Below are 25,158 nucleotides of genomic sequence, written 5' to 3'. Positions count from 1 at the left end.
CGTACATGTGCACACTCTCTCTTAGGTAAATAAATCTTTAATAATAATAATAATAACTATAATAATGGAGTAAAAGGGGATCCCTGGGTGGCAGCGGTTTGGCGCCTGCCTTTGGCCCAGGGCGCAATCCTGGAGATCCGGGATCAAATCCCACGTCGGGCTCGCGGTGCATGGTGCCTGCTTCTCCCTCTGCCTGTGTCTCTGCCTCTCTCTCTCTCTCTCTCTCTCTCTGTGACTATCATAAATAACTAAAAAAAAAAAAAAAATGGAGTAAAAGTCCAACTTCCCTTTGGTATTCAGGATCAGTCACCCCATCTAGCGCAGTAACTCTTTTCCTTGCTTTTTGATTCAGAGGCTTTTGGTGCCCAGAGTGGCTAGCAGTAGTATTAACTCCACTTCAATGGAATTATTGGTTTCTGCTAGAAACATTCCTCCCTTTGAAACTAAGACTTCTAGGACAGTAGAGCATAAGTTCATGGTGACAGGAAGCAGAAATTTTGCTAGTGGGTCACTGAGGGTCTTAGTGAGTGGTGCCACTTCCATTTCCATCCCTTGGTTCTTTGGCCTTTGAATCCTGGCTATAGGTGAAATAGCACCATATATTGGACTCTGATTCAAAGCATATGTAGCATCCTGGAGGACCTTGCCCCAGCTTTGGAAGGTGTTGGCATCTACTTGGTGCTGTAATGGAGTCTTCAGAAGACCATTCTATCAAGCCAGCTAACCTGGTGAATTCCATGAATATGGGCCCATTGCCACACTTCATTTATTCTCATTGGAATTGAGTTCTTTGATTAAAATCAGTATTGTGTGGAATACCATAATGATATTTAAGGCATCTGTAAATCCATGGTTTAGTTTTGGCAGAAGTATTGTGTGCAAGAAAAGCAAAATCTGTATCCAGAGTATTTATTTCAGTACGAACCAACACCACCCTTTCCATGATGAAACCAGTCCACTGTAATCAACCTGCCACCAAGTAGCTTGCTGATCACCTCCGGAATGGTGCCATATGAATGGTGTTCAGAACTGGTCTTTTCTGCTTGCAGATGGGGTACTCAGCAGTGTCTGTAGCCAGGTTGGCTTTGATCAGTGGACATCTATGTTGCTAAGCCCATGGATAACCTCCGTCCCTGCCATGGCTACTTTTCATGAACCCGTGAGATATGACAGGGGCAGCTGGGGAAAGAAGCTGACCTCTTTGCCTATTGTGTATGTTTGCTGCTGCTTTTTTTTTTTAAAGATTTTATTTATTTATTCATGATAGACACAGAGAAGAGAGAGAGACAGAGACACAGGCAGAGGGAGAAGGCCCCACGCCGGGACCCCCATGCGGGACTCGATCCCGGGACTCCAGGACCGCGCCCTGGGCCAAAGGCAGGCGCCAAACTGCTGAGCCACCCAGGGATCCCCTGTTCGCTGCTTCTTTAACTCCTTTGTAATCCCTTTCATTTGTTCCATAAGTTCATTTGACCCTTAGTTTCATCTCAGGTTACGGTCTCAGGGTCATGGGATGGAACCTGGCATTGGGCTTCCTGCTCAGCGGGGTATCTGCTTGAGTATTCTCAAGCAGAATACTCTGCTGGTCACATTCATGTTTTTACCACAGAGTATTCCTCAAATATTTATTGAGCATCAGCTGAGTGTCAGGTGCTTTTTGAGATATTGGGATTATAGACCATGGTCTCTGCCCTCATGGAACTTAGGTTAATTATTTTTAAAAATTATTAAATACTAAATAGTAACATAATAACTATACTAGAAATTGACAGGTGCTAATGAAAAAAAGTAAAGAGGGGGAGCGGCTGAGAATGCTGAAGGTGGGTATAGTCAGTTTGTGTTATTATATTGTTATATCAATCAGGATAGACTTCATTGAGGAGGTGATTTGTGAGTGAATAATCAAAGGCAGTGAGGTGATTAACCATGAGAAAATCTGAGCAACAATGTTCTTCAGCTGCTATGTTCTAGGATCAGCAGAGACCTGTGTCTGGAGCAGAATGAGCTAGGGGAAAATGGTAGGTTGGGAGGGAAGTTAGGTAGAGGACAGATTATGAATGGTTTTGAAGGCCACTAAAGGGCTTTGGTGTTATTCTGGGTGAAATGGGGAGCCATTCAAGATTTTGAACAGAAGATCAATGTGATCTGACTTATATTTCAAGAAGTGTCTGCAATGTTGAGAATAGAGTGTAAACTGGAAGAATATTTAGGGAACTGTCACATTAATCCAAGTAAGAAATTAGACCCAGGATGTTAGCAATGAAGGTGTTTAGATTTTGATACTATGTTGAAGATAAAGCCAAACTTATTTCCTAATGTGTTATATTTGGGTGTTAGAGAGCTTTCAGAGAAGAGGATGAATCAACAAAAAACCAGGAATGAACTGACCAGTGAGACAGGAGGAAAACCAAGAAAAATAAGATATCCTGGAAGTGAAGTAAAAAAAGTATATTGAGTTCTAAGGAAGGGCACCTGTGTCAGATGTTTTGACAGGTAAAATAAGCTGAGGTCTGAGAATTGATCATTGGCTTAGCAATCTTCCCAAATGTTAAAGGGGTTTGGTATAACCCATCTGTTTGTTAAACATTAGGATCCTTGTATCTGACTCCAAATTCTGTGCATTTTCAACTATTCCAGGGAATGGAAATCAGCCTAAAAATGCTGGTAGGATTAAGTACAATTTTGCAAGACTATTTTAAGTTGTACTGACCAGTTTGGATTTTATTCTATGAATTATTGAAGGTTACAGGTAACATGATAAGGCTGATGTTTAGAAAGAGAACTCTGAATTAGCAATGCCTCTGGAAAGAAATGGCCATTTGATACAAATAATTCTCTTGAACTTCCCTACCTTAGTAATTTTTAGGATTGGTGCTTACATTTCTTATTTTCCACTTGTCATTTCCCTTGGTTATTTAGTACTAAAACTTATAGGATGAAGTCTATTTACTTAGTTAAGTTAATGTTTAAATTCTATCTATACTGGTATTTTCATTTTAAAATAGAGATAAAGTCTTTCCAGGTATCAAATAAAACTGTGCTGTTTCAGCAAAATGATTTTAATGTTTAAATGACAGTTGCTCAGGTATATGGTTCTTCATTCTTTGAGATGTTTAAGAATATTTCTAAAGTCTTTTTTGATCAGATGTTTTCTCTGTGATCTAAAAAATACTTTGTTGCAACATGTTTACATTTCCAAGCAGCTGTTTCATGACTTGTTGGAATATAGGTCTCATTTTGTCCAATTTCCACAGGTATCTTCTCTTAATGGATCTCCAAGATAGAAACGAAAAGCTCTTTTATAGCGTGCTAATGTCTGACCTTGAGAAATTCATGCCTATTGTTTATACCCCCACTGTGGGTCTGGCTTGCCAGCAATACAGTTTAGCATTTCGGAAGCCAAGGTATGTAAACTTTGCATTTTAAATACCTTTGTGTATTTAATTTTTTGTAAAGTTTTTGCAGTAATTAAAGCAAATCATTGAATGGTATTTAAGTTTAGAAAAATTTAATCAAATTTCATTTAAAAGAACTTAGGTATAAATGTATGTAAACACTAAAATATAGTATTTTCTTTTAGATTTAAGATCATAGAAAAGTATTATAAACATATTTAGGTTTCCTTTTATAGACAAGTGAACTTATTTTTTGTTTGGAAAGAAAGAGATTAATAATAATTAAGCTTTTCTTTGATATGCTAATAACACATATCTATTTTAGAAGTTAAAGCAAGGATTCCAAATTCTAATGAAAATGAATATATTTTCTCAATCAAGAGTAGGCATTAAAGTAGCTCTTTTGCTTATTTTCCTTAAGTGAAATAGTAGTAACCTTTAAAGATGTATAAAATATAGAATATAGAATATAGTTTTTCTAAATCCATAGCTTTATTAATTATATTACTGTAAATACTTTTGAAGCAGGGAACAATTGAAATAAATATTAATACTTTTAACAGCAAAAAAAAAATACTTTTAACAGCAACAACAACAAAATTCAAGTTGAATGTATTTATGCTACTTATCACTCTGAATTTGAAGATCAAAAAGAAATGTTTATAAGTTTATACCACAAATATAAAAAGCCTGTTAAAAGTACTTCTACTGGAAATAGTATTGGAATAGTATTTCAATAGTATTTGAATAGTATTTCAAATGTAATACCTCAAAGTTAGATTGAATATATGGATTTCCCATAGATATATTGATGTAGTGGTAATATTTAGCACACTTGTGCCACATTGCTCTCTGTATAAATGAAACAATTAGCCACATCATCTCTTGTATAAAGAAAATAATTAGAGGAATATCTGTAAATGGTCTCTTAAATTACATTAATAGCACATATCTATATTGCAGTTATAAAAGTTATATTAACAGTGAGTAAATATTTTATTCATAGAGCAAGAGTTAGAAGTATATTTATTATCATGTAAACAATACGTACTCATTATTGAAAAAAATGAGAAAATACAAACACACAAAAGGGAGAAATGCTTTAAAAATACGTAATGTCACAATACCAGAAAACCTGTAAATACACACGAATACATACTGTTTTCCTTATACAAGGGATCATACTATAAAAGCTCTTCATTATCTGACTTTCCAGAGTGACATCATGAACATGTCTTCAAGTCTATAAAGTATATTTCTACATAAAGAATCTTAGTAAAAGCATAAGTGTATAACACTTGGCTGTTTTAAAATGTAATTTAAGCATATTTTTTTGAAATTCTAACTTCTTGTGAGATCTTGAGAAATACTAACAACTATAAGAGATGTAGAAGAGGAAGCCTGGGTGGCTCAGTGGTTGAGTGTCTGCTCTGCCTTTGGCTCAGGGCATGATGCTGGGGTTCTGGGATCGAGTCCCACATCAGGCTGCTTCTCCCTCCACCTGTGTTTCTGCCTCTCTCTATGTGTCCCATGAATAAATAAATAAAATCTTTTAAAAAAGAAAGAGATGTAGAAGGGTGTAGTTCAAAATATTTGGATTCAAGTTGACATAGAAGTCTCAGTATTATTTTTTGAGCATGAAGTATGCACTAGGCAATTTTTTAAGGGTTTAGGATATATTAGTATACATATAAATCTAAGAGCAGAAGAAGTAGGGAAATAAAAAAGAGTGAATTATCTAAAATATTTGAAGGGTAGTAAGTGTTAGAGAAACTAGAGCAGGAAAGGGGGATTTGGCGAGCCAGTTGCTTTGTGCGGGGCCAAGGGTGGGCAGTTGCAATTTTAAATAAAGTGGACAATGTAGGGCCCCATTAGAAAAATATATTGCAGGAATGAGGGGGCGGTCATGTAGATACAAAAGGAAACATATGCCAGGCAGGAGGAATAGCCAGTGTCAAGACCATAAGGGGGGACATGCCTGGGGATGTGCAGCATAGAAGCCAGAGTCCTGGCAGTGTGAGAGAGGGGAGAGTAGTAGGTGAGGTCTTTGATGTAAAATCAGTGAGAGTATAGAACCTGTAGTTTCTTGTAGGCTAGAGAACTTCAGCTTTTACTATTAGTTAAATTGATAGAAGAATCAAATAACCTGTTTATTAGCAGGACAGTGCAGTAAACTCAGTGAGAGAGGATGGGGTCTCAGATTAGGGCAGCATCAGAATTAGGGGTGATGGAATTATTCTAGATAAAAAAATCATGAGGATTACCTGTTAGATTAGAGACTTCCTGGAACAGTGTTTAGAAGTATGGGCTCTGGAGTAGATTGCCTATTTTCATGTATTTGGTTTTGCTGTTTGTTTTAGTCTTTAATAAATTATTTACCCTTTGTAAGCTTCAATTTCCTCTGTAACATTGGGATTAAACTACAGCCCACCATCCTTTATCTTCAATTTTTAAATTTAAATTTGAAAGCCAAAATATAAAAAAAATCTCATTTAGAATAAAACCTGATCTGTCTGAACCCACCCAGTAGCAAGTAGAACTGAATTTATAAATGGATATTTATAGTATTTATCTGACTGAGTGTCATCTGTTTATCTTTAGACATGTTAATGTTTTTGATTACATGGTGCTTTGTCAAAAAGAAATAAATTGATAGATAAAGGGAAAGGGAAGAGGAGGAAGTGGGGCAGGTGGGGCAGGAGGTAGCATAGCATTTGAAGCAAAATGCTCACAAATGTTGAATGTAGGTGGCAACGTTCATCTTATCCTTTTCAACTTTTCCATGGTATTTGAAATTTAGGTAAAGGAATGCTTTACTAACAGAAAAAGTAGTTCCTAAAACCATTTCTATATGGTCTCTACAGGTAGTTTCCTGTCATGTTGATTTTTAATGTGTATATTAAACTTCTGATGATTTTGAAATTCTTTAATGAAATAATTCTCCTGGCCTCTCCTATAACTATAAAAAAAAAGGAACCTGTTTGAAAATGTGTTATGTGGCATATATTTAGACATTGTATTTAATTGGAAAGAAAACTGTGATGGTGTTTGAATAATGATGGCTCTTTCAGACCTTAATTAGCATGTTAGACTATATTTTAAGCCAAAATTGACAAATGTCTATTAAATCTTTCCTACTGCAATAGCATGTATTCTAAGACATTCAACAGGAGGATTATATCTCTTGTTATATTTACTTTGTGTATTTGGTGATAGCAATTAGGAGCATAGTAAAAGTTAAGAGTTAATAGTACAAGTACTAAGCTTAATACACTTGCAAGGAGGTATATCTTTTGATCTCATACTTTTTAAACTTTTTTAAAAAAGGATTTTAATTATGTATTCAGCAGAGAGCGATCCAGGGGGTGAGAGTGCACAAGCAGGGGGAAGAGAGGCAGAGGGAGAGGGAGAAGCAGGCTTCCCGCTGAGCAGGGAACCCAACTCGGTTCTATCCCAGGACCTTGAGATTGTGACTGAGCTGAAGGCAGATGCTTATCCAACTGAGCCACCCCAGGCACCCCTGATCTCATACTTTTTAATACGTCTTTGTGATAGTGATGCGGGCTGGCTAGGTCCAAGGTTCCAGAGGGAGGTTCCCACAGGAACAGCAAAGAGAGTCCTTGACTTCATGCAGGTTAAAAATCAAACTTGAGCCAAGAGGAGGTGAAACAGTTTATTAAAGGTAGAGAGAATACAGATACCAGTATCTCAGGTGTCTGAGAGCCTGAGAAAGGAAGGAAGGGTGAGTTTTGTCTTTGCTTGGGGCCTAGGATTTTTATTGAGGATGGTGGTCTGGTGCACACATCTTCTCAGTAATTCAGGATCAAAGAGAAGTATTTAGGGGTTCTCCCTTGTGCCCTGCAGCCAGAGTTCTTGTTGAGTCAATGATCTTAGAAAATGTTCATGACTACCCTGCCCAGTAACTCCTTCGATGTTATCTATTGTGCTTGAAGACTCTGAAGAAATCATTAAATCTTTGACCTTTATGAGTAGGACATGTATTCTGTATTCTGTATGGTGTGTGTAAGGGAAGTGAGGTGTAGGTCCTAGCAAGAGTGGAAGCAGGAAAAAGAGTGAATAAAGTTATTTTTCATGGGAATCTTTTAGTTTCCCCTTCTCAATATGATACTTTTCTATGTTTAGGTACTTATTATTCATTTTGAATATGGCATTAAAATCTGACTGGGTATCCAAAAATAAATTCTTAAATGGATAACTCTTCCAGATTTTTTTTTCCTAAGGTATGATACTGGAGTATCCATTTATTGGTCTTGTATGGAATTTCTTTTTTCTTTGGCATAGATACTTTGTGTGGGTTTTTCAAGATGTTGCGAATAATGATTTTTAAGAATGTTGAGTTTGTTTGGATTATCTTGTTCCCACATACCCATAACATTTTAATTTTTGCAGAACTTCCAGTATTTGGTAGTGCAATACAGTTATGTCAGCACATCGAATTGTGGCTAATTTGTAGATAGAGGTGATTTTTGGAGCTAGGGATGATTCTTTTTGTATTTTTGCAGAATGCTGAGCTTACTACGTTACTTAAGTTATTTGTATTCTGTAAAACTTTTTTTTAAAGAAAAATTATGTCCAAATTAATAATGCAGGTATATATAAGGGACAGCTAAAGCAGGTATACATAAGGGACAGCTAAAGCAGATTTGTTATTTTTTTGGAAATATTTCTACCTGTTATATTTTATACTGCATTTTCCAAGAATCATCTTTCTCTCTCTTATAAGCTCTTATTAGTTAAATATTGTTTTACCATGCCTTTGGCAATTAATCATGTTCCTACTTTGGTATTTCTAATGTTCTATCAAAGTACTCTTGGTCTGTTTTTATTTTACTTATTTATTTATTTTTTATTGAGGTATATTGACATATATTAGTTTCAGGTATACAACATAATGATCTGGTACTTGTATATTGTGAAATGATCACCATAATAAGTCTAGTTAATAGTTAACATATGTTGCCATACATGGGCACAAAAATTTTTTCTTGTGACAACTTTTAAGATCCATTCTCTTAGCAACTTTTTTTTTTAAAGAATTATTTATATATTTGAGAGAGAGGGAGAGAGCATACACAGAGGGAGAGGGAGAAGCAGATTCCCCCCTGAGCTGGGAGCCTGATCAGGGCTCAATCCCAGGACTCTGAGATTATGACCTGAGCCAAAGGCAGATGCCCAACCACTGAGCCACCCAGGTACCCCTAATTTGTGCCTTTTGAATCTCTTCACCCACTTCACCTACTTCCCATCCCCCATATTTGGTCATCACAATCTGCTCTATCTTTGAGCTTAGGTTTTTTTTTTTTTTTTTTTTTCTTTCTTTCTTCTCTTGGTCTCTCTTGTTGACATTTTACTCTTTATTTAGTCCCAAATAGATTATAAGTATCTAGAGAAAAGTGATCATATTTTATAAATTATTCCTGTATTTCCTGTGCTTTTAAGCTTAGTGCCTAGTTAGTGCTGAATTAATATGTTATTTGCTACCTCATAGAAAGAGTAACTTAATATTATTCTATTCATTCATTCACACACACACAAAAAAACATAGAGTACTGGTATGTTCTTTATTTCTCCTACTATTTAAGCAAATTATTTTATAAAGTAAATTTTCGTAAAATTGATCTGAAAGGAATTGGACTCATTCTAAGGAATCAGGCTATGAAGAAGTAAAATTTAGATTACAGATAAGAACTTTAAACTCTTATCCTCCTTTCATCTACTAATCTTTATCCAGTAGATCACTAATAGATTTTTGGCAAAAAGAATGAGCTAATAAAACATTCTTTTTTTTAAAAAAACACATTTCCAGAGTTTGATCTGACTAGTACCATTAATTAGTTTGCCAGAAGTTATGGTGAAAACAGCATTCGGTGCTAAAGTTTTTTATTTTTATTTTAAGAGTAACTTAATATTATTCTATTCATTCATTCACACACACACAAAAAAACATAGAGTACTGGTATGTTCTTTATTTCTCCTACTATTTAAGCAAATTATTTTATAAAGTAAATTTTCGTAAAATTGATCTGAAAGGAATTGGACTCATTCTAAGGAATCAGGCTATGAAGAAGTAAAATTTAGATTACAGATAAGAACTTTAAACTCTTATCCTCCTTTCATCTACTAATCTTTATCCAGTAGATCACTAATAGATTTTTGGCAAAAAGAATGAGCTAATAAAACATTCTGTTTTTTAAAAAAACACATTTCCAGAGTTTGATCTGACTAGTACCATTAATTAGTTTGCCAGAAGTTATGGTGAAAACAGCATTCGGTGCTAAAGTTTTTTATTTTTTTTAATTTTATTCATCCATTCTTGAGAGACACCCAGAGAGAGAGAGAGAGAGAGAGAGAGAGAGAGAGAGGCAGAGACACAGGCAGAAGGAAAAGCAGGCTCCATGCAGGGAGCCTGACGTGGGACTCGGTCCGGGGTCCCCAGGATCATACCCTGGGCCAAAAGCGGCGCTAAACCGCTGAGCCACCCGGGCTGCCCTCAGTGCTAAAATTAATTGAAGAAAAGTTGAATTAACTGAAATTAAACAGGATTCTTTACCATAAGATTTCTTAGGATAATACCTATTTGCAAATTTTTGGAGGGTGGTATTAAATTTAATATAGGTAATATACCTTGCATAATTCTTGGCACAAGGTAGGTGTTCCTAGGTAGTAATTAGAACTGATATTATTATAACTCCCAGGTTTGTTGATGACTAAATGGATAAATGGATGATGGTATCATTCACTGAGTTTTAGAATAATGGAATATGTTTGTAAGGGAGATAGAAAGTTCTTTTGAGGACATGTTGAGTTTTTTTTTTTTTTTAAGATTTTATTTAGGGAGAGTGCACATGAGCAAGGGGGAGGGGCAAAGGGACAGGGAGAAACAGACTCTCCTGCTGAGCAGGGAGCCCCAAGCGGGGCTCAGCTTGATTGCAGGACCCTGAGATGATGACCTGAGTCAAAGGCAGATGCTTAACTGACTGAACTACCCAGGCACCCCAGAGGACTTCGAAATAAGGAAGTCTGGTAGGCAATTAAATGTATGGACCTAGAACTTAGTAGATAATATATTTAAAGCTCTTATATCTCAACTTACACATTTCATATGCTATATAAATGGTACCTGTTTTGATTTTGACAATTACTAAGATTATCAACAAGACTAATTGTCAGAGTTGGTCAATAAGATGTTCTATTTGTTTTTTTTTCCAGAAAATTCTTAGAAAAATGAATAAAAGGATATATTGAGATGAACCAAAACAAAATGCTAAAATTGTTTTTCTACATTTATAGTTATTTGTATACATATTTCCTTCAAAATTCCAAAAAGGACTGTTTGTTACTTAAATTGTGAGGTCTAAGCTTTTATTATCCCAAATACAATACAGAAACAATCTTAACTATACTGTGATTAGATCATGATTAGATTATGATTAGAAATCGAAATTATTGGGGCACCTGACTCAGTCAATATAGCATCTAACTCTAACTCCGGATCTCAGGGTCATGAGTTCAAGCCCCATGTTGGAGATGGAGATTATTTTAAAAATAAATAATTAAGAAGCACCTTTGTGGCTCAGTCGCTTAAGCATAAGTGCAGACTCTTGATCTCAGGGTCTTGAGTTCAAGCCTTAAGCTGGGGCCTAGAGCCAGCCTACTTATAATAAGTAAATGGATAAATAAATAGGCAACTTATTAAAAAAAGAAATGGAAATTACTCATATGGAAACATAGTTTCTGCAGATGTGCCAAAAGTTTGGCAAATTTTGTCATCTAACAGCATGAGAGTGTTGCTTTTGATTTTTAGTCTGTAAAATAGCAGTAAGAAAAGAAGCTTAAAAAGAATCAGTATAAAAAGAAACCTTCCCAAGGCTGATACTCCTTTAACCCAATCATAATCTCATTATATATGGCAGATTATAACTATAATAGCTATTACTGAACAGTTTAGAATGGATACTTTCATATTGTTCTTGTTTTTTAATTTTCTCATGTTAAATCTACCAGGTTTTAAGCATAATCTATTTTTATGATGTATTATAGAGGTATATGATGGGGATTTCACTTTAACAAGCTATAAGCACTTCAGTACCTCAGTAATGAATTCTAAATAGAGTTTAAGTTGTTTATGGAAAAGAAACATGGTTTCATAGTTTCAATAGCTATCAAGGAAATGTTGAATCCTTGAAGTAAGGCTGTGGCACCTTTCAATAGTTGAATGCTATTTAGTTGTTACTGGACCATTGTGATATAAACAGTAGAGTGATCTAGGTTCCAGAGGTTGATATCTCTTGCTTTCCTCCATCAACTAACTTTCAGTACTACAAGGATCTCTGGGAAGGAGTGAGAGCAGGTCCTACCCCTCTAAGTAGGATAGGACAGCCTCCTGGATAGGACAGCTGCCCAGGTGGATCAGGATTATTCTTGATTGGATTTGGCTTTCTTCAATTAAGCCACTTTGGACTCTTCAGAAATATTTAGGAGACTTTTGAGAACCAGGGAATATTTTTGGCTTTAAGTTCTAGTTTAGTTTGTAATTTTTATTTTTTTACTGTATTAGAATTTTCTGTATCTCTAGAAACTCAAGTAGTTGATGTTTAAGAGTAATTTTTTAATACTTCTAGAAAAGCGATCATTTTAATGTTAAATGTTAATAAACTTTTCACCATTTATCTACAGTAATAAGCCTTTGGTCTTGATTTATACTTATTTCAAAATATTCTTTTGTTAATTGCTCTCATTTCCCTTGAAATAGGCCTAATATTTGCATCTACTCCACTTTAAAGAATGAAAAAAGATATTATGTGCTGGGTTTTTCTTTTCTTTTCAAAGACATAAAACAAGTTAGGTGGAATGTCTGAACTAGTTCAAGTCTCTTACCTATTCAGCCAATTTCTTAGAAATAATTATTTGCAAAAAGTTGCTTTTCATTTACTATGGAGATGTAGATAATTCCTAGAACTAGTTATTTATTTATTTATTTATTTATTTATTTATTTATTTATTTATTTATTTTTTATTGGAGTTCAATTTGCCAACATATAGCATAACACCTGGTACTCATCCCATCAAGTGCCCCCCTCAGTGCCCGTCACCCAGTCGCCCCCATCCCCCACCCTTGTAGAACTAGTAATTTAAATTAACTTTTCTTCCCTGAGCAGACTAAATGCTATATTTTTGAAAATGTATATGATGACTTGTGCTAAATAGGAGTGAGATAGAATATCCTATGTCTTAGTACTGGAAAAATCAGTGTGCTCCCAGAAGTAGTTTAAAATTCCAAACTTTCTTCTTCCCTAAGTATAGCCATAATTAGGAAAAATTTGGAGAATGGAAAAAATGTAGGCATGATTCAAACTTTAAATTCTTCATATCAAGATCTAAAGATTGACTGTATGCATAGACATGTAAATCTCCTTAGCAAGGCAGTGAAACTTATCTTTTACGGTAAAAGACTGTTAAAAATACAAAGTAACAGTTCATCAAGTCTCAATATTTATGTAGAGACTTTAAGTGTGGAAAAGTTTAATGGAAATATAAGTTTAGGATCCAAAAATAACTCTGCTACAATCTGTGTGGTACATCCAGGTGTTTTTATTTAAAGGTACACAGAGCATATGGAGAATTAAGAAAAATTGCCAAATGTTATCTCCAAAGCTGTATTAATTAGGGCATCATTCTGTATTTTTAAGAGGGGTTATAAGTCCTTGTCTTTACTACTAAGAATAAAGATTTTTTTTTTCAGATGGAGGCAATAGTTCTCTACATCACATACCCAGATCACATCTGGAATATTGCATTTAGTTTTGGATGCCATACCTTTCAGGGTCGTTGGCAAACAAAGAAGAGTGACCAAACCAGTGGCAATTACTAAAAACTTGCTATATGAGAAAGAGCTGGAGGAAATAGAAATATTTAGTCTAAATGAAAAGACTTGAAAGGGTTATAGCTAAGTCTTCATTTCTTTTTAAAGATTTTATTTATTTATGTATTCATGAGAGACACACACAGAGAGAGGCAGGGGCATAGGCAGAGGGAGAAGCAGGCTCTATGCAGGGAGCCCTATATGGGACTCGATCCTGGGACTCCAGGATCACACCCTGAGCCGAAGGCAGACACTTAACTGCTGAGCCACCCAGGCGTCCCATAGCTAAGTCTTCAATTGTTCGAAAGATTTTCATGTGGAAAAAAAGTATAAACTTGCATGGTATAGCTTCCAAGTGTAAAACTAAAATCAGAGGATGGACATTATTACAGAAGTATAGATTTAATTTCAATGTAAAGGAAGATTTTCTGATAATTGAACTGACATTGGAATTATTTCCTCATTGGAATTATTCACATGGTTTGGATAATCTATTGGTGGATATACATTATAAATGAGATTCTTGCATTGAGTATGATTCTAAACTAGTTGAATTCTCAGGTTACTTTTAACTAAAAAAATTTAGTGAATTTTTAAAAGAGCAGCCTACAGATGAATAATTCCAGGTATTTGGAACATCTCACAACTAACTCACACTTCATTTCAAATAACCCAGCTTTCTCATTCAGCAAGTTTTTTAGTGACAACTTTAATTACAATTTTAGGAATTATTAAAAATAATATATTTTCAAATAAAAATGATTTTAAACAGATTTAAAGTGATTTGATGACACAGCTCATCAAAATTCCTACTCCCTCTCCCAAACACACAAACATGTCAGTTTACACAGATGTATCCTGGCTACAATGTTGTGGTTTCAACATTTCTCCCATTTTAATGGATAAAAAGTTTAATGTTGACATTTTCTTACTTGAATATCCTTCTGATCTGATCTTCTATGTAGTTTTTTTATTCTATTTGTTTTTCTGTATATTCTTTTAAACTCTTGTATTTTTATATATATCTTTAACTTAATTGCAGTTTATCTAGGAGAGACATTATTAGGAATTATTGTCTTTATGGCAGTGTTTATGCTTCCCCTACTGCCCCTGCTCTGCCCAGATCAGTAGTTGAAGAGAAATCACCAGGTTAGAGTTTGCTTCTATTACCCTTCCTAAAATTTCCTATGTGCCTCTAAGGTATGCTTCTGAAATTTGAAGATTTGTTTTCATCAGTTTTCTTGATAAAATAATCTATAATTATCATCTAAGAATTCTTTTTTTTAAGATTTTATTTATTCATGAGAGAGATAGAGAGAGAGGGGGAGAGAGGCAGAGACACAGGCAGAGGGAGAAGCAGGCTCCATGCAGGGAACCCGATGTGGGATTCAATCCTGGGACTCCAGGATCATGCCCTGGGCCAAAGGCAGGCACTAAACCACTGAGCCATCAAGGGATCCCCCTAAGAATTCTTTTTTTTTAAGGAATTCTTTTATATACCTTTAAAAATATTGGATATTTTATGCCTAGGTGATTCTGTAGTATAAATTATAAGTATTTAAGGGTGCCTGGGTGGTGCAGTCGGTTGAGCATCCAGCTCTTGGTTTTGGCTCAGGTTGTGATCTCAGGGGTTGTAAGATCCATCCCCTGGTCCAGCTGTCTGCTCAGTGTGAAGTCTGCTTGAGATTCTCTCTCCGCCCCCACTCCCCCACCCCTCTTGTTCATGCTCTCTCTCTAAAATAAGTAAATAAATCTTTAAAAAATATATAGCCATTTAAAGGCATAATTGAAATTGTCAATTTTAGCTCCATGTATATTTTATATTCACAGTAATAAAATTTATAAAATATTTCATAGAATTCCAAATTATGTAATTTTCTATGAAAGTTATTAAATTTCACTTTTTTCTAAGCAAAGAAATTTCTCATCTACCAATATAGGTCTTAGTCTTAATATGATTGTTTTGTGACTGAATGAATGACATTCATAATAATTTGGAGGCTATCATATTTTACAAAAATAGTGTTGCCTTGTGAAGTAAAACATTTTCACTATGAAATGAGGTAATTTATTTTAAAAGCTGAAAATGTTGTAAGTATATTATTTCTCTAATGGAAGAAGTTAACTTTTATTGGCAGTGTGCCAAATAAATGCCATCTGTCTGTTGAATTTAGTGTTACCTTAGGATTCTTTCCAATATTTTCTACCATGGAAAGTCCTTTGGATTTTAACCATCAGAACAGCATCTATTAATTTCTACTTAGTCAGTATGCTCATACTAATTTAAAAATGAATAAATGAATGAGAGCTTACCTAAAATTATTATTATTATTTTTAAAGATTTATTTATTCATGAGAGACACAGAACGAGAGAGAGAGAGAGAGAGAGAGAGAGAGAGAGGAAGAGACACAGGCAGAGGGAGACGCAATGGGGAGCCTGATGCAGGACTCCATCCTGGGAATCTGGGATCACACCCTGAGCTGAAGGTAGATGCTCAACCGCTGAGCCACCCAGGCATCTCCCTAAAATTGTTTTTATGTACATTTTCGTTTCACATTTATTTGGAAACAGTGGTTGAGTTGTGAATGACAGAGGTGGAGTCATTAGCATTTGGTAATTGCTTTTTTTTCAATTCATTCACTTTGTAATCGAAAACAATCATTCCGAGGCTCAGTGATCACCCAGGTTTTAAGTACTAGAGCTGGGAATTTGTGTTTTCTACCATTTAGACCTCAGTATTAGAGCTCTCCAGAGGAAGGGAATCAGTGTGTGTGTGTGTGTGTGTGTGTGTGTATAGAGATTTATTTAAGGAATTGATTCACGCAGTTGTGGGGGCTGGCTAGTCCAAAATCTACAGGGTAGGCTGACAGGCTGGAGACCCAGGCAAGAGTTGATGCTACACTCAAATCCAAAAGTAGTCTGCTGGAAGAATTTCTTCTTCCTTAGGAGGAATCATCTTTTCCGATAAAGCCTTCAACTGATTAGATGAGGGCTATCCACATTATGGAGGGCAATCTGCTTTACTCAAAGTCTACTGCCTTACATGTTAATATCGCTTAAAAATTACCTTCACAAACACACACACACACACATACACACACACAGACACATTACCTTCACAACATCTAGAGTACTATTAGACCAAGTATCTAGATACTGTGCTTAGCCAAACTGACACAGAAAATTAACCATCACATCCTCCCAGACCAATATGGGGTCTTTTTATCTCAGACTGATTATGTTTTCTATCGGCTCTGAGCTGTTCAGAGAAGCTGCACTCTTATCATGTAGTTTCTTAGACTGTTCCTCATTGACTAATATGTGTTCTGATTTTCAAAAGCTAAAATTGTATGTTTGTTAATTAAGATTGTTTTCCCAAATACTGTAGTGTTTACATGCAAAGAAGTTCATATTTTGCTTTCTAAAAGAGTTTAATCCTAATAGGTATCTCATATGAATATTGCTAAAACATGGTTTTTCTTTAAAAAGTTTCTAGCACTAATTAAATTAATGACAGTAACTTAAGATTTAAACCTAGTTTTAGAAATCGTCAAATAACATTGTTGATCACTTAACTCTTATCTAAGATTCTTGCTGTGTTTTCTTCCCCAACTCTGCCGCCTTTTCAAAATCTTTGTGCAGATTCTCTGTGCTTGTTATTTCTTCTCTCCTTCTTTTCTTTGATAGAAGTGTAGTGAGCATGCACTGCATGCCACATACTTTACTAATCGAAGTACAGGTAAATAAAAGACATTATTTTCTGCTTTTGTGGAACTTACAGGTATTAAGTGTACAAAGAAATACATGAGCACAGCTTGTTTTATGAAGGATATGAACAGAAGGCAGTGATAAAGAATAATAAGGGAATTTCCTTTCATAGTGTAGTCAGGGATGTGTCTGAGGAGACAGTATTTGAGCTGACACATGAAGGATAAGGAGTTGGCTTGTGAAAACCAGGGGGGGAAAAGCATTTGAGGCTGAGGAAGTAGCATGTTCAAAAGTGAAGAGGGTAGTTGGAGATAAGGTTTGAATAAGGCAGGAGTCCTATCCATGCAGGGCCTCATGGGTCAAGGTAGAATTTCCCTGTTACTCTTTTTTTTTTTTTTTTAAGATTTTATTTATTTATTCATGAGAGACACAGAGAAGCAGAGACATAGGCAGAGGGAGAAGCAGGCTCCCCATGAGGAGCCCAATGCAGGACTCAATCCCAGGATCCCAGGATCACACCCTGAGCTGGAAGGCAGACAACCTCTGAGCCACCCAGGCATCCCTCATAGTTATTCTTAATCCATTTGGGAAGCCATTGAAGTATCTGAAGCAGAGGAATAATAACATTCTATTAAAGTTTTAAAAGATTATCCCAGTTGCTATGTGGATAAATGATTCGAAATGAGAGTCTAGAATGGAAATAGGAAGACCAATAAGAAGACTGTTGTGTTACTGGCTCTCCTTCCATCAATCCTAATTGCTTTGAGTGGACTTGATCCTCTTAGGCTATGGAGCAAGGAAATCAAGTAAGTCCCTTAGTCCTGCAGTAAGTAGGTGAGGTGATAATGGATATATAAATCATTGTGTATTTAACTGACCCTAAAAACATTAGCAGAAAATAAGAAGATCTGCTATACATAGAAATTTCTCAAGCACGCAGGCTAGTACAGTTTATTTAATACCCAAGTCAATACTTGTATGATCTTGTCCTTTGTCTACTGCGCAGATCCATCCTGAATTAACACTTTTCCCTCAAGGAAGAGCTAATTAGACAATGTTTTATGGTGCCATAAAATACTATTCATTTCATTTCTGTGCACCAGTTTTTTAGATTGATTAAAATATTATTAATGTGGAGGTGGAGTTGTATAACTCTGCCTACAGAGTTCAGCCTCAGCTGGACCTTTTATCCAGAGTTTAACTCCAGCTGTGTTCTTGGCTTATCTCACTCCTGTGGTTATAAGAATGTAAACACCCTGCGGCTTTAGCCTCCTTATCTCATATATTCTTCCCTATGTCCCCTATGAGTTCATTGGCTTAACATTTTATTTCCATGAACTCAACCTAATATGTTTCCTCTCTTTCATATATTTCCTTCATCTGTGCAACTAAGTACAGTAATCCATTACACCTATGAAAATGTCAGTGTTCTCTGATGCTTTCTTTCAGGTCTTGTTACTCCTTAGCTTAACATCCTCAGGCCCCAGGTTTCTTAACATTGTAAGTTGCGACACTACCCACGTAGTCACCTAAACCAAACACCTCAGAGGTCATCAGGAGTTCTCCGCCTTCCTTTCCCTTGTTGAGTCTTGCCAGTTTTACCTCTTCATTTTCTGCTAAATCTCTCTCGTCCATGCAGTCCTACTGCCACTTCTTTAGGCCCTTCTCATTTCAAAAGAGAGTGAGCTTTCAAAAAGGAATGTCTAATTATGTCACTTTGCTGACCAAAATCATCGAATGACTCCTCATTTCCATCACCATAAAATCGTAGCTTCTTAGCATGGCTTTCAGGGTTTTTGTAATCTGGCTCCTTTGCTTACTTCTGTCTTCATTGCTGCCCCTTTCCTGATCTTCACACCCAGCTCCCCACCTCAAGTCAAGAATCCCCCAGGTCCCTGGTGGGTGATTTCACACTGATGTATAGCATCTGATCCTTTTCTGTTTATCTGACTTTCTCTTGACCATTTTTTCCTTAAGGGTAGCAGCTGTACCCTTCACCTCTACCCTAGAACCTAGCAGAACTTAGCACAATCTTTTTTGAGTGCATAAATGGGTGAGAGGGTGAATAAACACACCCAGCCTATAGTGTGGTTTGGACCTGAAAAGGCCTGCTATGAATCTCTTTATTGCTTCTTTTTTTTTTTTTTTTTTTTCCTTTATTGCTTCTTACCAACTGTGGGATCTTAGGTAGTTTCCTCATTTGTAAAACGAGTATTGTTTTGATGTTTAAATAAGATCTTTTTAAAACCTATTTTGAACAGGAAATGTATAGCAGAAACTAAAAGCTGATTTATCTAAAGTTCAGTTTGTATCTATAGCTCTCAAGTATCTTATGAAGCAAAAATCTCTTTTTCGAAGTATTGAAACTCAGTTTAACACTGAGTACAGCAGCTATAATTGGAATATAACTAGTTGTGTTATAAAATATATTTAGATAAATATAAGAATAGAAAAGTGTGGGTATCCTGTGAATCATTGACCCAAATTATTTTTAGGATTAAAAGATTTCAAAAAACCTAGATGCAAATACAAGTTATGTATTATAAACCTAATTAATGAAGATATTACTAAGATCCTAGCAAGTAAAGACTTATAAAATAATTACCAAAAACATATTTTTATGAGTATTCATAGAACACAAAGCAAATTTTTATGTAATTCAGCCTCATGATCAGTATACATTTGGTACTTCTAAAGAAATACAAACATTTCTGAAAACAGATGGAAAGTGTTAAGTGTAAGCAATAATTGAAACTATATAAAGTTTCTCAAAGAAGCCCTTACCCAGGAAAAAGATCTGTTTAATATTGGGGAGTTCTCTTTTTTTAACTTAAGGTGAGCTCACTTATTTTAGAAGTAATACATGAGATACTGATGTCACATACTTTTTGCAAAGTTTATTTCTCTACCAAATTCAGTATCTAATTTATTATTTTGCAGTTATAAGACATTCCTAACATGTGACTGTTAGTCTTGGACGTGGCAGTGTGGTTTCTTTTTCTTTTATTACTCTCCATGATTTTCACACAGCTGATTAGAGCACAAAGTTCACTAAATAAGTGAAATGTTGTATTAATAAAATTCATTTTATAAGTAACCTAAGTAAGGAAGTAATTTGAACACTGTGTGTATATTAACGTATGTAACTCATTAAAATGAGCAATACCAAAGAGTATATATATAGAACAGCTTTCTTCTTTTATTTGGAATGAGATACATTCCCCTAAAAATAAAAAATACAAAAGACTCTCAGAGGACCATCTTCTTCACTCCTTACCCAGAGAAAACCACCAATGACTATTGTGGGAAGAATTCCTTGTGGTTGGAAAACAGATGAATAAGTTGTTGGAAGTCTCATTTATATATTAAGCTACTTTAAAAAATTTTTTTTTAAATTTTTATTTATTTATGATAGTCACACAGAGAGAGAGAGAGAGGCAGAGACATAGGCAGAGGGAGAAGCAAGCTCCATGCACCAGGAGCCTGACGTGGGATTCGATCCCAGGTCTCCAGGATCGCGCCCTGGGCCAAAGGCAGGCGCTAAACCACTGCGCCACCCAGGGATCCCTTATATTAAGCTACTTATAAGAAACTTTTTATATGAAGGATTTCCGTTGTCCCTAGTATCTGGTAATTGCGACCTTGAATTTGTATAAAACCTTCCCTCTCCTCACATGCCCCAATCAGTAGATAAATAAATTACTGAGTAGAGAATATATCCCCTGGTTTGATATTTTAACGACACAGCAAACTATTCTTAGTAAAGTGTATTTTTGATGTACTCAACCTGATTTGCAGGCATTCATTCATATTTTAACATTATATTTTGTATTTATTAGGGTCCGTATGAGAAAGAAATGCCAAATAAAGAAGATTCTTCTGTATCTTTTTATTAAAACTTCTTATGGAAACAATGTCTAACATGTTGTTCAATGTCCTTTATATAAAGACCATTTGATAAATGCCTTTCAAAATGGAAGAAATGCCCCCCCCCCCCAGATGCCATATATACTTCCTTTAATTAGACTTGAGAACTAACCCCCTTTTCACCCTTGGGCTCTGGCTGTATTTTGCCTTCAGTTACAGAAGGTGTATTTAGACCATGGGTTTTTTTTGTTTTTTTTTTTCCTGTCTCCCCTCCCCCTCATTATATTCTCTTTATTGAGTCTGTCTTGCAAAACCTGGGTTTTAGACAGACATTAGCCCCCATATTCTTCCCAAGCTAAATTAAAAAAAAAAAAAATTAAAGGCGTCTTGTTAGGATTGCACATCTTCTTTCTCCTCCAAGGTGGGGTTGCTTCATGCAGTTCAGACAAAATACACTAAAGCTTGCCAGTCTTCTGTATCTCTGTGCTCACTGTCACTTCTCTACCATGAGTTCACAGTTTCCCTGAATCTATAACTTGTGTTGGTTACTGCCTCATACCTTTGTTAATTTAGTGAAAACATTTATCAGTTTGTTTATCTATTCTTTTAGTTTAAAGCAGAAAACAAAGACCAGAAACTAAAACCATCGTTTTAGCCTTTGTTCTAATGTGTTTTAAACACCAGGCCCTTTGTTTTCCCAGCTGTGAACATGTGACATAGTTAATTAGCAAGGTCTTGAGGGAGACCTGTAGGGTGAGATCCCAAAGGCTTCATACGTTTTCCTTTCAAGTAATTCTTCATTAACCTATTGCCTCTCCTTTTTAAACTAATTTGTTACATATTTGGGAGCCTAGAAGATTAAATTCTTTTGATTACCAATATATTATCAAATATTAGTATAAATTTAAGATTTCTAATAACAGTACTCTCAAGCAACTGTGGTAATTTCACCAATGCCAAATGATTTTCTTTCCTTTTCTGAAGAACCATGCTTGATAGAAAATTAAATTTATTTTTTTTTAGGATTTATTTTTATTTTTATTTTTTTTTGAGAGAGTGTACCTGAGCGAGAGCACGAACAGGGGTGGTTGTGAGGGAAAGGGAGAAGCAGATTTCCTGCTGAGCAGGGAGCCTGATGCTGGACTTGATCCCAGGACCCAGGGATTATGATCTGAGCCGAAGGCAGATGCTTAACCAACTGAGCCACTCAGGCACCCCAGAACTTAAATTTTTTTCCTGATACTTCAGGTCATATTATAAACGGGCCAGTATATTACTATACCATTGGGAGGATTCTGCAGCTATTCACAATGTATGGGAAACACAAATCCTTAATAAGAGCAATCTAGAAATAGTAAAACATAACTTTTAAAATTCATATGTTTCATCTTAAATACAATGAAAACTGTATTTCTTGGATTCTAAATCATTGCTAATCCCTATCAAAGTATATATTTTCTTAGTTTGCTACTTAACTGATTTGTTTAAGAATTTTGCTCAATTCTGTGGCCAGTCACACTCAGGAATAAATGTTACTTAACACTGAAATTTAGGTAACTGAAGTGGGACAACTGTCAACATCAGTGAAAATTCAACAGCATTGAATTATGGTTCATCATCATACTATTTTGCTTTTAAATCCCTTAAGAGAATATTGAGAAACTGTACCCTTTGCCCTTCTTAACTTGACATTTAAAAACTTACATCATAACCTTGAATAGTTGCAAGGAATATAGTTTCTAGCATATTTAAATTATTGACATATCAAAATAAAACTTAAATGTACCCAAAGGAATAGTCTTATATATTTTATTATCTATTTAAAATATATAAAAACAAATGCTTTTTTAAGAGAAAGTTTATAATATTCACTTATCTCCTTGGATTTATATTTTCATTCCACTCGTGTTAATGATTTTATCCTAATACATTTTAATGCTTGAAAGTCTTTTATTGATTAAGCATTACACTTCCATGCAACAAAACTATGTGTAGGAGTGACATTAAGGTTTCTATTCTCTGTAATTAAGGTTCCAAGCATTAAAAATTTGTTAGGATTATTACCGGTATACAAGTGATCTAACAATAAATAAATGTATTAAATTTTGATTATTAACATAAAAACAATTTTATTGAAAATAAATCATTTAATGAAATGGGGTTTTTTCTTTTTCCTTCTCATGTATATCTAGACATATGTTAGTTATAGGTAGAAAATAATTGTAGGATCAGTTGTGTTTTTTTTTTTTTTTTAAGATCTTATTTGACAGAAAGAGAGCACAAATAGGGAGGGGTAGAAGGAGAGGAAGAAGCAGACTCCTCGCTGAGTAGGGAGCCCGATATAGGGCTGCTCTCAGGACTCTGGGATCATGACCTGAGCTGAAGACAGCTTAACCAGCTGAGCCACCCAGGCAGGCACCCCTTAGGATCAGTTTTATTTCTGTTTTTTATACTTACACATGTATGTGCTACAAAACCTTATTCATGCAAATAAATAGAAGGGACTGGAGAGAATTTTGTTATAGCTATATCATTTAATTCTTTGAATGCTTTTCAAGTTATGTGCTAAAAATCATATAGAGATGTATAATGAACATTTATTTTGAATAAGTAACTAAATGACAGCTCATTTACTTCTTCCTTCAAAAATGTTGAAAGCAAAGAATTAGAAACCACCTGAATTGCAAAATGCTTTGTTACCCAGTTATTAAGAGTCACAATTTTGATTTCTGAGAAGTATCACAAAGTCTTTACCAAGACTTACTATATATATTATATATTACCAAATAGCTGCTAATATCTGTTACTCTTCACTTGTTAGCATTTTGTTTAACCTAATATACTCAGAAAGCTTGGGAAAATTGAAACATTAATTTCAATACCTCTTTTACAGTACAGACTTTTTAGATATAAAATATCTTTATCTTATGCTTTTGTCACAACTTGGAAGTTGCAGATTTAGCTCATTCATGTGAAGTACTTGTCATACTCCTTATTGGCCTAAATTGTTCTTTTTACTAACTCTTGCAGCCAAAGACTGGTCAGTTTAAAACATGTGTTAGTATTTCTTTCTTTGAATATTATGAAAAACAATGAGAAATAATTTATAGATAGTTGATTAATGAATTAGTCATTACATCAAGATTGAAATGGTGCAGATAATTAAATTGATTTATCTATTTAAAAAATAAACTATAAAACAAGATATTAGAATCTCATTCATTTATTATACAGCAATATAACATGTAGCTGAAATTATAAGTTTTTATGAAGTAAGGAGTATGAACGAAGGCATGACATTACTTGGTAAGAATGAGTGTAATCATATATTAAATTCTGTGTTGGGCTTTTAGAAATAGGTAAGAAATATATATAAAAAAATCCATTAATTTTGTCAGACATAATGATCAAACTTCCTACATATATAGTGAAAGGTAAGAATACTTACTGCTAAAAATGAATTGATTTGGTGAGTAATGATTTTACCTTTGAGATAAAGATGTAGAAAATATCCATTTTATAAAATACAGTAATAGAATTTATTATAATAGGAATAGATTGTAAATTTTACAAAAGTATATAATACCTTATTAAAATATATACCTTTATTTGATTGAAATCATGTTAAATTTTTATCTGTGGGTTTTATCCAGCATATCCAGAAATAGTTAGTAATTTGGGAAAGTATTCAGTTTATACCTAAAACAACATCACTAACCATTTACTACTTCCAGCTGCTTGAAGATTTATTTCTAGTAGATATAGTCTAACTATTGAGAATAACCGAAAAAAGTATGCTTCTTAATAAATATATGAGGAGAAGAAATGCATTTTCAAGTATGATTCTTTTGCCTTTTGTTGGTGTCTCCCTCAAGACTGAGGCCAAATCCCCACTGGTTTACTCTATACCATGTCTGTATTCAGAGTCAAAATATCCTTATTCTGGTGCCACACTTTACTTGTAACAGCATTGTGTGAAAGACAGGCCAAGTCATGCCTCACCAAAGCCAATAAAATCCCAAAGGTCTCCTACCTTGGGACAGTACATTATAGTAAAATTCAGGATAGGTAATTCAGTGTCTTTCTTTTATAAAATAGAAGGTCTGGTATAAAAGGAGATAGGAAATGGATAATCTGCATGAGTGGATTAGTCTTTAGAGAGCCATATCAAGTCATAGTGGATCAATTTTAGGAAACAAATAGAAAGTAAATATCTGGAAATCGATTCCCTTAAAACTATTCTATGTATTTGTACTCCTTGTACAAATACTTCTTAGCCATATTTGTCAGCCTTAGGGTTGTAA

At 34.8% G+C, this 25,158-nt stretch overlaps 1 protein-coding gene across 3 annotated transcripts in view; it reads left to right on the top strand.

Annotated features, from left to right (window-relative positions):
- The window catches only part of ME1 (malic enzyme 1), a 196,163-nt gene that overhangs the window by 37,692 nt on the left and 133,313 nt on the right, over positions 1-25,158 (top strand). For all 3 annotated transcript variants that reach the window (XM_038554631.1, XM_038554633.1, XM_038554632.1), the window contains exon 3: positions 3,255-3,404. In XM_038554631.1, the coding sequence (XP_038410559.1) occupies positions 3,255-3,404 (150 nt within the window). The remainder of the gene's footprint in view (positions 1-3,254; positions 3,405-25,158) is intronic.

This window comes from Canis lupus, chromosome 12, assembly GCF_011100685.1.
Source record: "Canis lupus familiaris isolate Mischka breed German Shepherd chromosome 12, alternate assembly UU_Cfam_GSD_1.0, whole genome shotgun sequence".
In the NCBI taxonomy this organism is placed as follows: Eukaryota; Metazoa; Chordata; class Mammalia; order Carnivora; family Canidae; genus Canis; species Canis lupus.
The sequence above is the reverse complement of the archived record's forward strand: the minus strand, read 5'-3'. Positions and strand labels throughout refer to the sequence as shown.